Consider the following 18,437-nt stretch of genomic DNA (forward strand, 5'->3'; position numbering starts at 1 on the left):
ACCTCTATCCTATCCATCCCATTCATCATCTTATACGTCTCAATGAGATCTCCTCTCATTCTTCTAAACTCTAACGAGTACAAGCCCAGTTTATTCAGCCTCTCCTCATAGCTCAACCCCCTCAACTCCGATATCAGCCTAGTAAACCTCCTCTGCACTCCCTCCAAGGCCAAAATATCTTTGCGCAGGTGCGGCGCCCAAAAATGCACACAGTACTCCAGTTGCAGCCTCACCAATGCCCTATACAGCTGCAGCAAGACCTCCCTACTTTTATATTCAATCCCCCTCGCTATGAAGGCCAGCATCCCATTCGCCTTCCTGACCACCTGCTGCACCTGCAAGCTGGGTTTTTGCGACTCATGCACAAGGACCCCGAGGTCCCTCTGCACCGTCGCCTGCTGCAGTTTTTCGCCTCGTAAGTAATAGTCCTTTCTACCATTTTTCCTACCAAAGTGGACCATCTCACACTTGCCAACATTAAATTCCATTTGCCATTTCCTGGCCCATTCGCCCAGCCTATCTAGATCCTTCTGCAGACTCTCCACACCCTCCGCACAATTTGCCGTTCCCCCAATCTTGGTGTCATCAGCAAATTTCGACACTCTACACTCGGTTCCCTCCTCCAGATCATCTATATAAATGGTAAAAAGCTGAGGCCCCAGCACCGACCCCTGGGGCACTCCACTAGTCACCATCCGCCAATCCGAATAGCACCCATTGACCCCCACTCTCTGCCTCCTATTTGACAGCCAATCCTCTATCCACGCTAACACCCTACCCCCAACAATTTTTTAAGAAGTTCCTCCTCAACTCAGTCCCAAATCTGCTCCCCCTTATTTTGAGACTATGCCCCCTAGTTCTAGTTTCACCCGCCAGTGGAAACAACTTCCTTGCTTCTATCTTATCCATTCCCTTCATAATCTTATATCTTTCTGTAAGATCTCCCCTCATTCTTCTGAATTCTAATGAGTATAGCCCCAGTCTACTCAGTCTCTCCTCATAAACCAACTCTCTCAACTCTGGAATCAACCTAGTGAATCTCCTCTGCACCCCCTCCAGTGCCAGTATATCCTTTCTCAAGTAAGGAGACCAAAACCGTACACAGTACTCCAGGTGTGACCTCACCAGCACCTTATACAGCTGCAACATAACCTCCCTGTTTTTAAACTCCATCCCTCTAGCAATGAAGGACAAAATTCCATTTGCCTTTTTAATTACCTGCTGCATCTGCAAACCAACTCCTTGAGATTCCTGCACAAGGACACCCAGGTCCCTCTGCACAGCAGCATGCTGCAATTTTTTATCATTTAAATAATCGTCCATTTTGCTGTTATTCTGACCAAAATGGATGACCTCACATTTACCAACATTGTACTCCATCTGTCAGACCCTTGCCCACTCACTTAGACTATCTATATCCCTTTGCAGACTTTCAGCGTCCTCTGCACACTTTGCTCTGCCACTCATCTCAGTGTGATCTGCAAATTTTGACACACTATACTTGGTCCCCAACTCCAAATCATCTATGTAAATCGTAAACAATTGCAGTCCCAACACTGATCCCTGAGGCACACCACTTGTCACTGATCACCAACCAGAAAAACACCCATTTGCCCCCACTCTTTGCTTTCTGTTAGTTAACCAATCCTCTATCCATGCTAATACATTACCCATAACACTGTGCACCTTTATCTTATGTAACAGTCTTTGGTGTGGCACCTCATCAAATGCCTTCTGGAAATCCAGATACACCACATCCACAGATTCCCCATTCTCCACTGCACAATGTAATGTTCTCAAAGAATCCCACCAGATTAGTCAAATATGACCTGCCCTTCATGAACCCATGCTGCGTCTTACCAATGGGACAATTTATAACCAGATGTCTCGCTATTTCTTCCTTGATGATAGATTCAAGCATCATCCACCAAGTCCTTCTCTTTGGTGAATACTGTCACAAAGTACTCACACTCCACAGATCCCTAAAGGTGGCAGCACAGGTGGAGAAGGTGGTGAAGAAGGCATATGGCATGCTTGCCTTTATTGGACAGGGTATAGAGTATAAAAATTGGTATCTGATGTTGCAACTGTACAGAATGTTGGTTAGGCCACATTTGGAATACATCTGGACCCAGTTCTGGTCGCCACACTACCAGAAGGACATGGAGGCTTTGGAGAGAGTACAGAGAAGGTTTACCACGATGTTGCCTGGTATGGAGGGTCTTAGCTATGATGAGAGATTGGGCAAACTGGGGTTGTTCTCCCTGGAAAGATGGAGAATGAGGGGAGACCTAATAGAGGTGTACAAAATTATGAGGGGTATAGATAGGGTGAACAGTGGGAAGCTTTTTCCCAGGTTGGAGGTGACGATCACGAGGGGTCAGAGGTTCAAGGTGAGAGGGGCGAGGTTTAACTCAGATATCAGAGGGATTTATTTTACACAGAGGGTGGTGGGGGCCTGGAATGCACTGCCAAACAGGGTGGTGAAGGCAGACACGCTGGGATCGTTTAAGACTTCTCTGGATAGTTACATGAACAGACTGGGAATGGAGGCATACAGAAGAATGGTCTAGTTGGGCGTGTGAGCAGCGCAGGCTTGGAGGGCCGAAGGGCCTGTTCCTGTGTTGTATTGTTCTTTGTTCTTTCTTTAATACCTCGCCCATTTCCTCTGGCTTCACACAGATTCTCTCCCTTGTCCTTCAGTGGGCCAACCCTCTCCCTGGCTACCCTCTTGCTCTTTATATATGTGTAAAAAGCCTTGGGATTTTCCTTAATCCTGCTGGCCAATGCTTTTTCATGACCCCTTTTAGCCCTCCTTACTCCTTGCTTAAGTTTCTTTCTACTTTCCTTGTATTCCACACTTGCTTCGTGTGTTCCCAGCCTCCTAGTTTTGACAAATGCTTCCTTTTTCTCTTTGACTAGGCTCATAATATCTCTCATTATCCAAGGTTCCTGAAACTTGTCATATTTATCCTTCATCCCTACAGGAATGTGCCAGTCCTGAATCCCTATCAACTTACACTTGAAAGCCTCCCACATGCCAGATGTTGATTCACCCTCAGACATCTGCCCCCAATCAACATTCTTCAGTTCCTGCCCAATATTGTTGTAATTATCCTTCCCCCAGTTTAGCACCTTCACTTGAGGACTAAGTTTAGGGGTAAGTTTTTCACTCAGAGGGTGGTGAGTGAATGGAATCGGCTGCCGTCAGTGGTGGTGGAGGCGAACTCGCTGGGGTCTTTTAAAAGACTTCTGGATGAGTATATGGGGTTTAATGAGATTGGGGGTTATAGATAGGTCTGTAGGTTGGTAGGTGATGATGTGATCGGCGCAACTTGTGGGCCGAAGGGCCTGTTTGTGCTGTAGTGTTCTATGTTCTATGTCTACACTTATCTTTATCCATCAGCACCTTAAATCTTACTGAATTGTGGTCACTGTTCCCAAGCTGCTCCCCTACTGAAACATCGACCACCTGGCCGGGCTCATTCCCCAATACCAGGTCCAGTATGGCCCTTTCCCTCGTTGGACTATCTACATACTGTTTCAGGGAGCCCTCCTGGATGCTCCTTACAATCTCTGCCCCATCCACACCCCCAGCTCTGAGTCCCAGTCAATATCGGGGAAGTTAAAATCTCCCACCACAACAACCCTGTTACTTTTACACTTTGCCAAAATCTGCCTACATATCTGTTCCTCTATCTCCCGCTGGCTCTCGGGTGGTCTATAGTAAACCCCCAACATTGTGACTGCACCCTTCCTATTCCTGAGCTCTATCCATATTGCTTCACTGTATGAACCCGAGGTGTCCTCCCGGAGTAAAGCTGTGATATTCTCCTTAACCAGTAGTGTAACTCCCTCACCCCTTTTACATCCCCCTCTATCCCACCTGAAACATCTGTATCCTGGAATGTTTAGCTGTCAATCTGTCCTTCCCTTAACCAAGTCTCTGTAATGGCAACAACATCATAGTTCCTAGTACTAATCCAAGCTCTAAGTTCATCTGCCTTACCTGTTCACTTCTCACATTGAAACAAATACACTTCAGTCCACCAGACTCTCTCTGATTAGCAATCCCACCCTGCCTGCTGTTTCTCTGAATCTTACTGCCCCTACTTTAATTCTATCAAGGTAGATAAGTCGCCGGGACCAGATGGGATGTACCCCAGGATACTGTGGGAGGCGAGGGAAGAGATTGCAGAGCCCCTGGCGATGATCTTTGCGTCGTCAATGGAGACGGGAGAGGTTCCAGAGGATTGGAGGATTGCGGATGTAGTTCCTATTTTTAAGAAAGGGAACAGAGATAGCCCGGGAAATTACCGACCGGTGAGTCTGACCTCAGTGGTTGGTAAGCTGATGGAGAGGCTTCTGAGGGACAAGATTTACGAACATTTGGAGAGGTTTGACATGATCAGGAATAGTCAGCATGGATTTGTCAAGGGCAGGTCGTGCCTTACAAGCCTAGTTGAGTTCTTCGATAATGTGACTGCACACATTGACGAAGGAAGTGCCGTGGACGTAGTGTACATGGACTTCAGCAAGGCGTTTGATAAGGTCCCCCATGCAAGACTTCTTGAGAAGGTGAGAGGGCATGGGATCCAAGGGCCTTTGGCCTTGTGGATCCAGAACTGGCTTGCCTGCAGAAGGCAGAGAGTGGTTGTGGATGGGGCTTTTTCTGAATGGAGGTCAGTCACCAGCGGAGTGCCTCAAGGATCTGTTCTGGGACCCTTGTTGTTTGTCATTTTCATAAATGACCTGGATGAGGAAGTGGAGGGATGGGTAAGTAAGTTCGCTGATGACACGAAGGTCGGTGGTGTTGTGGATGATCTGGAAGGATGGCAAAAGTTGCAGCAGGACATAGATAGGATGCAGGACTGGGCGGAGAAGTGGCAGATGGACTTCAACGCGGATAAATGTGTAGTCGTCCATTTTGGCAGAACCAACGGGATGAACGAGTACACTATCAAGGGCAGAAGTCTGAGTAGTGTTGAGGAGCAGAAGGATCTTGGGGTCCGGGTCCACAGGACTCTTAAATCGGCCTCGCAGGTGGAGGAGGTGGTCAAGAAGGCGTATGGTGTACTGGCCTTCATTAATCGAGGGATTGAGTTTAGGAGTCGGGAGGTAATGCTGGAACTTTATAAGACCCTTGTCAGGCCTCATTTAGAGTATTGTGCGCAGTTCTGGTCGCCTCACTATAGGAAAGATGTAGAAGCTATTGAAAGGGTGCAGAGGAGATTTACAAGGATGTTGCCTGGACTGGGAGGCATGCCTTATGAAGTTAGGTTGAGGGAGCTGGGACTCTTTTCCCTGGAGAGACGAAGGTTGAGAGGCGACCTGATAGAAGTTTACAAAATGTTGAAAGGAATGGATAGGGTGGACTCTCAGAGGCTATTTCCCCGGTTTGAAATGGTCGCTACGAGAGGACACAGATTTAAGGTGCGGGGAGGGAGGTTCAGAAGTGATGTTAGGGGTAAGTTTTTCACTCAGAGGGTGGTGAGTGAATGGAATCGGCTGCCGTCAGTGGTGGTGGAGGCGAACTCGCTGGGGTCTTTTAAAAGACTTCTGGATGAGTATATGGGGTTTAATGAGATTGAGGGTTATAGATAGGTCTGTAGGTTGGTAGGTGATGTGATCGGCGCAACTTGTGGGCCGAAGGGCCTGTTTGTGCTGTAGTGTTCTATGTTCTATGTACTCTCTGGTTCCCCTTCAGCTAATTCACCTTTACTCTGGTTCCCATCCTCCGGCCAAACTAGTTTAAATCCCCCCGTGTGACACTAGCAAATCTCCCGGCCAGAATATTTATACCCTTCCAGTTTAGATGCAACCCGTCCTTCTTGTACAGGTCCCACCTGCCCCGGAAGAGACCCCAGTGGTCCGGATATCTGAAACCCTCCCTCCTACACCAGCTGTTTTGCCACATGTTGAGCTGCACCATCTTCCTATTCTTAGCCTCACTGGTACGTGGCACAGGGAGTAATCCTGAGATTATAACCCGAGAGATCCTGCTTTTCAACTTTCTACCTAACTCCCTAAGCTGCTGCTGCAGGATCTCATCACTCTTCTTACCTAAAGTAAAGTCGGAAGCAGTCATTAAGACCATTACCAAGCAGTACCTACTCAGTAATAACTACCCATTCACGCTCAGTTTCTAGAAACTAGAAGCCTACTTCACCATTTATTTTGATAATCAAATTCAATATCCTGATTCCACCCCCCCATATCCCTCCATCCCTTTAGCCCCAAGAGCAAAATCGAATTTCTTCTTGAAATCAGACAATGTTTTGGCCTCAACTACTTTCTGTGGGAGTGAATTCCACCCATTCACCACCCTCTGGGTGAAGAAATTTCTCCTCACCTCAGTTCTAAAAGGTTTATCCCTTATCCTCAAACTATGACCCCTAGTTCTGGACTCCCCACCATTGGGAACATTCTTTCTGAATCTACCCAGTCTAACCCTGTTAGAATTTTACACGTTTCTATGAGATCCCCTCTCACTCTGAACTCCAGTGAATATAATCCTAACTGACTCAGTCTCTCCTCATATGACAGACCTGCCACCCCAGGAATCAGCCTGGTAAACCTTCACTGTGCTCCCTCTATAGGAAGGACATCCTGGGTTCCACCAGGGTCACTGAGCTCCTGACTTCTTTACAACCTTGGTTCAAACGTTCTTGGTGGAGCTAAACTCCAGGAGGTGCAGTAAGAGTGAGCGTTCTTGCCATTAGGGCAGTATTTGACAGAGTGGCATCAAAGCGTCCTAGGAAAATTCTAGTCAATGGAAATAAGGGAAAATTCTCCACCGGGTGGAACAGAGGAAGATCGTTGAGGTTGTTCGAGGTTTGTACCCGCAGGAATTCTCGTCCTAAGCCCATCCATTTTTATTTTTTTTAATGTCACGTCACTGATTGGGCTGGCATTTCCTGCCCAACCAGCTCGATAGGGCAATTAACAGGTATCCACATTGCTGTGACTCTGGAGTCACATGTAGGCCAGACCGGGTAAGGACGGCAGATTCCCTTCCCTAACGGACATTAGCGAACGAGATGAGTTTTTAATTCCAGCTTTATAGTCAGAGTTGTACAGCACACAAACAGGCCCTTCGCCAAGCTCAAGGCTTACAGCAGGTCTAAAAACAGGGGAGGCCCTTCAGGGGTGGGGTGTGTGGGGTGGGGGGGGGGGCGGGGGGAGGTGGGTGGGGTGGGGGGGGGGGAGGCGCTTAAAAAGAAATAAGGAGGGCAACAAAATATCATTGGCAGAGAAGATAATGGAAAAGCCCAGAGGCAGGTTTCTAAATATATGAGGTATGTAAATGTTCTCTGAAATGGCCATTCATATCAAGGTCAGTTAGTGAGGAGCAACAAATACTTATCAGTGACACCCACATCCCAGGAAAGAATTTTTAAAAATAAAGAAGGTGGCTACAAGAGCAGGTCACGGAGGCTGAAAATCCTGAGGAACATTTTTACCTCCTGCCCCCCTCACAGCTCCCACCACCTGCAAGGCATAAGTCGGGAGAGCGATGGAATAGTCTCACCTGCCTGGATAAACGCAGCTTCATTAACACTCAGGAAGCTCAATACCATCCAGGACAAAACAGGCACTCGATTGGCACCCCATCCACCGACACACAGTGACAGCCGTGTGTACCATCTACAAGATGCACCGCAGCAACTCACCAAGGCTCCTTAGGCAGCACCTTCCAAACCCACCACCACTTCCATCTAGAAGGACAGGAGCAGCAGATACCTGGGAACACCCCCCACCTGGAGATTCCCCTCCGAGTCACTCACTATCCTGATTTGGAAATATATCGGCCGTTCCTTCACTGTCACTGGGTCAGAATCCTGGAACTCCCTCCCTAACAGCACTGTGGGTGTACCTACACCTCAGGGACTGCAGCGGCTCAAGAAGGCAGCTCAGCAGCACCTTCTGAAGGGGCAATTAGGGATGGGCAGTGAAGGCAGCTCCCCAGCACCTTCTGAAGGGGCAATTAGGGATGGGCAGTGAAGGCAGCTCAGCAGCACCTTCTGAAGGGGCAATTAGGGATGGGCAGTGAAGGCAGCTCAGCAGTGCTTTTTCCAGTGTAATTGGAGTTGAGTAACAAATGCTGGTCGAGGCAGTGACACCCACATGCCGTTAATTAATGAAAAAATAGAACCTGTAAATACTGATGCTTTCCCAGATCGAGAGGTATCTCTGACTTCCTAAAGTTGAGCCAAACAGGCTCAATATATATTATTTCAACTCAGAATTTCTAAGCCCTGTGTTCCAATAGTAGACAGATTGAATTGAGTAATAACACTATTGACCAAGCGTCTATAAAGACTTTACTGTGTATAAGTGCTCTGTCACACAGTCCATGGATAAATAGTGAGGAGGCAGAGGCCAAGAAGTTGCAAAGTGAAGTATTACACACAGGAAGTGGCCTTTCTATTGGCTCCTTAAAGGAATCCTCATTAAAGATTAACATTTAGTCAGAGTGGGATTGTGTCAACCGTTTACTATTTAAACAGTGCTGAGTTACCTAGCAACGTAATCTTAGCCTCGAAAATCTAAACACAAACATACAAAAAGAATTCAATGGAACCAGGTTTCACTGAACCAGTCAGTGTCGCTAATATTCCCATTGACTCCTGAGAAGTAAAACCCCAAAGAAAAACCATTTATCATCAAAGGGGATTTCCAACTGCAAGCAATAGAGCTGACGGGCAGTTCCTGCACCACTTCCAACATTTATTAAATGCCACGGCTAACAGCGTGCAGTTCTGAAACTGCTCCTCATTACCCCTGACCTCAGTCCTCTTCCCAACTTCCTCACCACACTGAAATCCGGATTAATCACCCTGTCTCCTACCCAAACTGCAGACACAACACTCTGACATGCTCACTTCACCCACTGACCTCTTCATTATAAATTAACTATCTATTATACATTAATCTTGATCAATAAGATCTTCCCAGTGCCCCCACCTTGGTGGGGTTTCACCGTCTGGGCCACTCTTTTTGCAGCCCATCCCCAACACACCCCACCAACTAAAATCAATTAGAATTGAAGAGGTGTCTATACTTAATAGCAACCAAAAACACACCAATGAATCAGACTGTGCTGCAAATCACTTTAATTATAAACTTGTAAGTGTTGTGCTGGTTTTGAAACAGAATACTGAAGGGGCTGGATAAAGTGGACATGGGGAAGATGTCTCCATTAGTGGGAGAGACTGGGATCCGAGGGCACAGCCTCAGAATAAAGGTAAAGCCCTTTAGAACCACGATGAGGAGGAATTTCTTCAGCCAGAGGGTGGTGAATCTGTGGAATTCTTTGCCACTGAAGGCTGTGGAGGTCGGGGTCATTGTGCTTCCATATTTCCTGCACTCGTAGCTAAGCTGTTCCAGTACGGTTACAACACTGGCATCTACCTGACAATGTGGGCAATTGCCCAGGTATGTCCTGTACACAAAAAGCAGGACTAATCCAACCCAGCCAATTACTGCCCAGTTCTCCTCTCAGTAAAGTGATGGAAAGGGTCATCAGGCACTTATTCAGCAACAACCTGCTCACTTTAATCAAATAACCTCCACTACCTGAAGGATAATGAGAGATGGGTCATAAATGTTAGTCTTGTCAGCAATGCCCACAGTCCGTAAGTGAATGTTAAAATGGCAATCTCTAACTGTGTTGGGCTTCCCCTAATGGAGCTGTATCAAAGTAGCCTTAACACGCACAAACTCAAGGGATGGGGAAAGTGTGAAAATAACTTGTGTTTATGAATGGAGACAGAATCAAAGGCACATGTGGCATTCCTTCTGGTCACATTATTTCATTCTGTAACCTTCAAATTTTCCTCCCTAACAAGAATCTATCCACCTGGCCTTGAAAATAATCAGTCCCCGCTTCCAGCTCCCCCTGAAACAGAGTTCCAAAGTCGCACAACCTTCTGAGAGAGCAATGGGACAATTTCTCCACATCTCAGTCCTAAAAGAGCAACCCCTAATTTTAAAACAGAGCGCCCCCCCACCCCCACCCCCCCGCCCCAGCCCCACCACAGGGGAAACATCCTTTCCACGTTTGGCTGGTTAGCGCTGGTCAGGATTTTATATACTTCGATCAAGACACCGCCTAACTCTTTAACCTATGTTCAACCTATGAGATAACCTGCTTAATCCAGACATCAGTCGAGTAAACCACCTCTGAACCACTCGAATGCATTTACCCCCTCTGTTAAAGGAGACCTAAACTGCACACAGTATTCAAGATGCAGTCTGTATATCTCAAGGAAAACACCCTTACTTTTATGTCCAATTCCTCGTTTCCATTAGAAACTGATTCTTCTTCACTCTAGAAATTTTTATTTAACCTCATCTGTATCACAAAAATTATTTCCTGCTTCTCATGAGAAAGGCATGTTCCTGGTCTAATCTGTGCCAGCACTTGTTCATCGAAGAACAGCTACACCTAAAACTGAATTACCCTGACAGGGAACACACCTTGGGTGGAGGGAATAGCTGGAGGGCCAATGCAGGTGGTGAGTCATCACTCTGATCACTGGCTGAATTTCTACAAAGCAATTTATAATAACACAGCACCTCCATTTACTAACAACAGCTCATAGTCTACCTTCTCATTTCAACACAGGAGCTGCAAACCCAAAGGGATACACGAGGAACTCCCGGAGAATCTGCATGTTTATTTAAATTTCCCGAGTGACAGATTATTTACAGAGTTTCCTAGAGGTGTGTCAATAATCCTAGTGACACTGCCTTGTGGGGTTCCTATTTATAAGGCTTGTTTGGGGTGTTTTTATCATTTTAGGTGTCACACAGAGTGATTCATTACTTCCAAGAAACTGTAGCTATTTAGAATTTGAAAATTTGCTGTTTTAATTCCCACAAAATGATAATGACAATGTTCCAGAACACAAAACCACGCAGGGAAAAGCCCTCACTCTAACAATGTTAAAGAATAGAGTCATAGAAGTTTACAGCATGGAAACAGGCCCTTCGGCCCAACTTCTCCATGCTGCCCTTTTTTTTAAACCCCTAAACTAATCCCAATTGCCCACATTTGGCCCATATCCCTCTATACCCATCTTACCCATGTAACTATCTAAATGCTTTTTAAAAGACAAAATTGTACCCGCCTCTACTACTACCTCTGGCAGCTTGTTCCAGACACTCACCACCCTCTGTGTGAAAAAATTGCCCCTCTGGACACTTTTGTATCTCTCCCCTCTCACCTTAAACCTATACCCTCTAGTTTTAGACACCCCTACCTTTGGGAAAAGATATTGACTATCTAGCTGATCTGTGTCCCTCATTATTTTATAGATCTCTATAAGGTCACCCCTCAGCCTCCTACACTCCAGAGAAAAAAGTCCCAGTCTATTCAACCTCTCCTTATAACTCAATCCATCAAGTCCCGGTAGCATCCTAGTAAATCTTTTCTGCACTCTTTCTAGTTTAATAATATCCTTTCTATAATAGAGAGTGACCAGAATTGTACACAGTATTCCAAGTGTGTCCTTACCAATGTCTTGTACAACTTCAACAAGACGTCCCAACTCCTGTATTCAATATTCTGACCAATGAAACCAAGCATGCCGAACGCCTTCTTCACCACTCTGTCCACCTGTGACTTGACATTCAAGCTCTATGAACACGAACTCTATTGAAATGGTGCAGAGGAGATTTACAAGGATGTTGCCTGGACTGGGAGGCATGCCTTATGAGGATAGGTTGAGGGAGCTCTGTCTCTTCTCCCTGGAGAGGCGAAGGTTGAGAGGCGACCTGATAGAGGTTTATAAAATGTTGAGAGGAATAGATAGGGTGGATTCTCAGAGGCTATTTCCCAGGGCTGAAATGGTCACTACGAGAGGACACAGGTTTAAGGTGCTGGGGAGGAAAGTACAGAAGTGATGTTAGGGGTAAGTTATTCACTCAGAGGGTGGTGAGTGAATGGAATCGGCTGCCTTCGGTGGTGGTGGAGGCGAACTCGCTGGGGTCTTTTAAGAGACTTCTAGATGAGTATATGGGATCTAATGGGATTGGGGGTTATAGATAGGCCTGGTGGGTATGGATATGATCGGCGCAACTTGTGGGCCGAAGGGCCTGTTTGTGCGGTAATGTTCTATGTGCTATGTACCCCCAGATCTCTTTGTTCGGTAACTCTCCCCAACACCCTACCATTAACTGAGTAAGTCCTGCCCTGGTTCAACCTACCAAAATGCATCACCTCACATTCAGAACATAGAACATTACAGCGCAGTACAGGCCCTTTGGCCCTCGATGTTGCGCCGACCTGTGGAACCAATCTAAAGCCCATCTAACCTACACAATTCCAGTATCATCCATATGTTTATCCAATGACCATTTAAATGCCCTTAATGTTGGCGAGTCCACAACTGCTGCAGGCAGGGCATTCCACGTCCTCTGAGTAAAGAACCTACCTCTGACATCTCTCCTATATTTATCACCCCTCAATTTAAAGGTATGTCACCTCATGCTAGCCATCACCATCCGAGGAAAAAGGCTCTCACTGTCCACCCTATCTAACCCTCTGATCATCTTATATGCCTCTGTTAAGTCACCTCTTAACCTTCTTCTCTCTAATGAAAATAACCTCAAGTCCCTCAGCCTTTCCTCATAAGACCTTCCCCCCATGCCAGGCAACATCCTGGTAAACCTCCTCTGCACCCTTTCCAATGCCTCCACATCTTTCTTATAATGTGGCGACCAGAACTGTACACAATACTCCAAGTGCGGCTGCACCAGAGTTTTGTACAGTTGTAACATGACCTCGCGGCTCCGAAACTCAATCCCTCTACCAATAAAAGCTAACACACCGTACGCCTTCTTAACAACCTTATCAACCTGGGTGCCAACTTTCAGGGATCTATGCACATGTACCCCGAGATCTCTCTGCTCATCCACACTACCAAGTAACTTACCATTAGCCCAGTCCTTTGTATTCCTGTTACTCCTTCCAAAGTGAATCACTCTACACTTTTCCGTATTAAAATCCATGTAGACAACATCAACTGCACTGCCCTCATCTACCTTCTTGGTTACCCCTTCAAAAAACTCAATTAAATTTGTGAGACATGATTTTCCACTCACAAAGCCATGCTGACTGTCCCTAATCAGTCCTTGCATCTCTAAATGCCTGTAGATCCTGTCTCTCAAAATACCTTCCAACAATTTCCCCACCACAGATGTGAGACTCACTGGCCTGTAGTTCCCAGGCTTTTCCCTGCAGCCCTTTTTAAACAAAGGCACAACATTCACCACTCTCCATTCTTCAGGCACCTCACCCGTGACTATCGATGATTCAAATATCTCAGCTAGGGGACCCGCAATTTCCTCCCTAGCCTCCCACAATGTCTTGGGATACACTTCATCAGGTCCTGGGGATTTATCTACCTTGACGCACTTTAAGACTTCCAGCACCTCCTTCTCTGTAATATGTACACTCCTCAAGACATTACTATTTATTTCCCCAAGTTCCTTAACACCCATGCTTTTCTCAACAGTAAAAACTGATGAGAAATATTCATTTAGGATCTCACCATCTCTTGTGGATCTGCACATAGATGATCTTGTTGATCTTTAAGAGGCCCTACTCTCTCCCTTGTTACTCTTTTGCCCTTTACGGCCAATGTAAATTATTTAAATGGAGCTTATTCACAAATCAGGGAAATTCTCAAACATGCAATGAATTGATTATCGATCAGGTACTGTTAGCACGCAGGCCCAATTTTCACACAGGCAGCTCACACAGTGAGATGAATAAACAAGTTATTGTGATGCTGCTGGGGAAGGAGGCCAAGGCACTGCTAGAACAACACAACAGAATTTTCACCATCCAAAGACAGCACCTCTGGCAAGCCCATTAGCACTGTCATAGAGTCCTAAGCAATCGCTCCATTAGCACTGTCACACAACATCAGCCTAGAGTATAGACTCAACTGAAGGGACTGAATCCATTGCCTGCTGACTTCAGTGGGTTAGCACTGCTGTCTCACAGCGCCAGGGACCCGGGTTTGATTCTCTATTTGGATCGCTGTCTGTGTGGAGTTTGCGCATTCTCCCTGTGTCTGCTTGGGTTTCCTCAGGGGGCTCTGGTTTCATAGAACATAGAGCAGTACAGGCCCTTCGGCCCTCAATATTGTGCCGAGCTATGTCCAAACCCAAGATCAGTCTATCCCACTCCCTATCATTCTGGTGTGCTCCATGTGCCTATCCAATAACAGCTTGAAAGTTCCTAAAGTGTCCGACTCCACTATCACAGCAGGCAGTGTATTCCACACTCCAACCACTCTCTGAGTAAAGAATCTACCTCGGACATCCCTCCTATATCTCCCACCATCAACCTTATAGTTATGCCCCCTAGTAACAGCTACATCCACCTGAGGAAATAGTCTCTGAATGTCCACTCTATCAATCCCCCTCATCATCTTATAAACCTCTATTAAGTCGCCTCTCATCCTCCTCCGCTCTAAAGAGAAAAGCTCCAGCTCCCTCAACCTTTCCCCATAAGACCTACCCTCCAAACCAGGCAGCATCCTGGTAAATCTCCTCTGCACTCTCTCCAATGCTTCCACATCCTTCTTATAGTGAGGTGACCAGAACTGAACACAATATTCCAAATGTGGTCTCACCAAGGTCCCGTATCGTTGCAGCATATCCCCACGGCTCTTAAACTCAAACCCCCTGTTAATAAACACTAACACACTATAAGTCTTCCCCTCCCACAGTCTGAAAGCTGTGCTGGTTAGGGTGCATTGGCTGTGCTAAATTCTCCCTCAGTGTAACCCGAACAGGCACCAGAGTGTGACGGCTAGGGGATTTTCACAGTAACTTCATTGCAGTGTTAATACAAGCCGACTTGTGACAATAAAAAAAACTCAATTGACTCAACTATTGCTGACTATTTGTCAAAAGGCTTCGTTGAATCTGGAGGATAAGTGTGTGTGCCCCCGGTCAGCAGCCCCGCCCCCCGGTCAGTGCCGGCCGCAGCCCTGCACCACCCCCCCCCTCCCCCGGTCAGTGCCGGCCGCAGCCCTGCACCACCCGCCCCCCCCCCCCCCCCGGTCAGTGCCGGCCGCAGCCCTGCACCACCCGCCCCCCCCCCCCCGGTCAGTGCCGGCCGCAGCCCTGCACCACCCGCCCCCCCCCACCCCCCCCCCGGTCAGTGCCGGCCGCAGCCCTGCACCACCCGCCCCCCCCCCCGGTCAGTGCCGGCCGCAGCCCTGCACCACCCCCCCCTCCCCCGGTCAGTGCCGGCCGCAGCCACCCCCGCCCCCCCCCCCCCACAATCAGCGCTGGCCGCAGCCCCACCCCCCTGCCCTGGGTCAGCACCGGCCGCAGTCCCACACATTTGCCTGGCTAATCTCTTTAACCTACACGGCCCCGGACAATTTAACACGGCCAACTGATTTAACCCACACATCTTTGGAGTGAGGGGGGAAATTGGAAACCCACACAGACATGGGGAGAATGTGCAGACTCTGCACAGACAGTGACCCAAGCCAGGAATTGAACCTGGGTCCCTGGCGCTGTGAGGCAGCAGTGGTAACCAGTGTGCCACCCAAAAGAAATGTGAGCTCATGCCTAAACACAGGTCTGAAACAGGAACCTTTAAATCTTCAGTCTAATTCACTCCCAACTGAGCTGTTCCAACTTGCCTACCGTCCCATAAATTTGGGTTCATTTGAGGTGAAAGATTCACGTCTAAACCAGTACATCAGCCAATCCCCTGATCTTTAAAACCAGGTTCATCATCGCTCCATCACAAACCAAGCCAAAATTAACTGGTTCTTACCTGTATGTAGCTCAGATTCACTTTACATTTCTTAACCATCTCCAGAAAGTGATGAGAGAACAGTTCATCAAGGAGGAGGTAGACAGGAATGCCACGACTCGCAGCTTCCAACACCTCAGCAAACAGGTCAATATCAGTGAAAACATCCATTACAATCGCAATAACCTGTGGGAGAAAGACACCCAAAACAAATCATAAATTCATCATTCCTCAGCAGAGAGGAGGCAACAAGAGGAGACAACGCTGGATAGCGAAGGGTTAACCTTACAACATTCTATCACATGCCAAGTCGCAAATTAATTCTCGTGGGTCAATGTGAGCGCATCAGAGTCACAACAGAGCAATGGGAGATTGTAAATGTTACACCTTGTTTATAAAAGGCAAGAGGCAGAAAGCCAGAAACTACAGGCCAGCCAGTGATGGTATGGAAACTTAACAACCAGACAGAAAATTAACTTTACAGACCTGTAGATTAATAAATTACAGCCACATTTATTGAAGACAAATCATGATCAACTCACCTGATTAAGTGCTTTAATGAAGGACTGATGAGGATAACATACTGATATAAAGACTTTCAAAAAAGGACTTTTAGGCAGACGGAGTTTAATCCGGACAAATGTGAGGTAATGCATTTTGGAAGGTCTAATACAGATAGGAAATGTACAGTAAATGGCAGGATCCTTAAGAGTATTGATAGGCAGAGGGATCTGGGTGTACAGGTACACAGGTCACTGAAAGTGGCAATGCAGGCGGAGAAGGTAGTCAAGAAGGCATACGGCATGTTTGCCTTCATCGACTGGGGTATTGAGTTTAAAAATTGGCAAGTCATGTTGCAGCTTTATAGAACCTTAGTGAGGCTGCACTTGGAATATAGTGTTCAGTTCTGGTCACCACACTACCAGAAGGATGTGGAGGCTTTGGAGAGGGTACAGAAAAGATTTACCAGGGTGTTGCCTGGTGTGGAGGGCATTAGCTATGAGGAGAGATTGGAGAGACTTGGTTTGTTCTCACTGGAGCGACGGAGGTTGAGGGGAGACCTGATAGAAGTCTACAAGATTATGAGAGGCACGGACAGAGTGGATAGTCAGAAGCTTTTTCCCAGGATGGAAGAGTCAATTACTAGGGGGCACAGGTTTAAGGTGCGAGGGACAAGGTTTAAAGGAGATGTATGAGGCAGATTTTTTACACAGAGGGTGGTGGGTGCCTGGAACTCGCTGCCGAGGGAGGGAGTGGAAGGGGATACGGTAGTGAGTTTTAAGGGGCGTCTTGACAAATCCATGAACAGGATGGGAATAGAGGGATATGGTACCCGGAAGGGTAGGGGGTTTTAGTTCAGTTGGTGCAGGCTTGGAGGGGCCGAAGGGCCTGTTCCTGTGCTGTAATTTTCTTTGTTCTAAGATGCCAGCATTGAACTCGGGTAAGCTCAGTAAAAAGTCTCATGACACCAGGTAAAAGCTGGAGGACTTCAATTTGGTATCATGAGCTTTCGAGCACTGTTCCTTCATCAGGTAAGTGACTGACCTGTTGGACTTCAACCTGATGTGGAGATGCTGGCGTTGGACTGGGGTAAGCACAGTAAGAAGTCTCACAACACCAGGTTAAATTCCAACAGGTTTATTTGGTAGTAAAACCCCCTAGCTTTCGGAGCACTGCCTCTTCGCCAGGTGAGTGGGAGTTGTGTTCACAAACAGGATATATAAAGACACAAACTCAATTTACAAGATAATGGTTGGAATGTGAGTCTTTACAGGTAATCAAGTCTTAAAGATACAGACAATGTGAGTGGAGAGAGGGTTAAGCACAGGTTAAAGAGATGTGTATTGTCTCCAGACAGGACAGTAAGTGAGGTTTTACAAACCCAGGCAAGTCACGGGGGTTACAGATAGTGCGACATGAACCCAAGATCCCTGTTGAGACCGTCCTCATGTGCGCGGAACTTGGCTATCAGTCTCTGTTCAGCGACTCTGCGCTGTCGTGTGTCGTGAAGGCCGCCTTGGAGAATGCTTACCCGAAGGTCAGAGGCTGAATGCCCGTGACCACTGAAGTGTTCGCCAACAGGAAGGGAACAGTTCACAACACAGAGTGCCTCAAGGATCTGTTCTGGGACCCTTGTTGTTTGTCATTTTCATAAATGACCTGGATGAGGAAGTGGAGGGATGGGTAAGTAAGTTCGCTGATGACACGAAGGTCGATCGTGTTGTGGATGGTCTGGAAGGATGGCAAAAGTTGCAGCAGGACTTAGATAGGATGCAGGACTGGGCAGAGAAGTGGCAGATGGACTTCAACGCAGATAAATGTGTAGTCGTCCATTTTGGCAGAACCAATGGGATGAACGAGTACACTATCAAGGGCAGAAGTCTGAGTAGTGTTGAAGAGCAGAAGGATCTTGGGGTCCGGGTCCACAGGACTCTTAAATCGGCCTCGCAGGTGGAGGAGGTGGTCAAGAAGGCATATGGTGTACTGGCCTTCATTAATCGAGGGATTGAGTTTAGGAGTCGGGAGGTAATGCTGCAACTTTATAAGACCCTTGTCAGGCCTCATTTAGAGTATTGTGCGCAGTTCTGGTCGCCTCACTATAGGAAAGATGTAGAAGCTATTGAGAGGGTACAGAGGAGATTTA

General features: G+C 47.1%; 1 protein-coding gene across 2 annotated transcripts in view; it reads right to left on the minus strand.

Annotated features, from left to right (window-relative positions):
- fam83hb (family with sequence similarity 83 member Hb) overlaps nt 1-18,437 on the minus strand; it is a 59,551-nt gene that overhangs the window by 21,082 nt on the left and 20,032 nt on the right. For both annotated transcript variants that reach the window (XM_080214270.1, XM_080214260.1), the window contains exon 3: nt 15,815-15,979. In XM_080214270.1, coding sequence (XP_080070396.1) covers nt 15,815-15,979 — 165 coding nt within the window. The remainder of the gene's footprint in view (nt 1-15,814; nt 15,980-18,437) is intronic.

The sequence above is a fragment of the Carcharhinus amblyrhynchos genome, chromosome 2 (genome assembly GCF_965287045.1).
Source record: "Carcharhinus amblyrhynchos chromosome 2, sCarAmb.v2.hapA, whole genome shotgun sequence".
Lineage (NCBI taxonomy): Eukaryota > Metazoa > Chordata > Chondrichthyes > Carcharhiniformes > Carcharhinidae > Carcharhinus > Carcharhinus amblyrhynchos.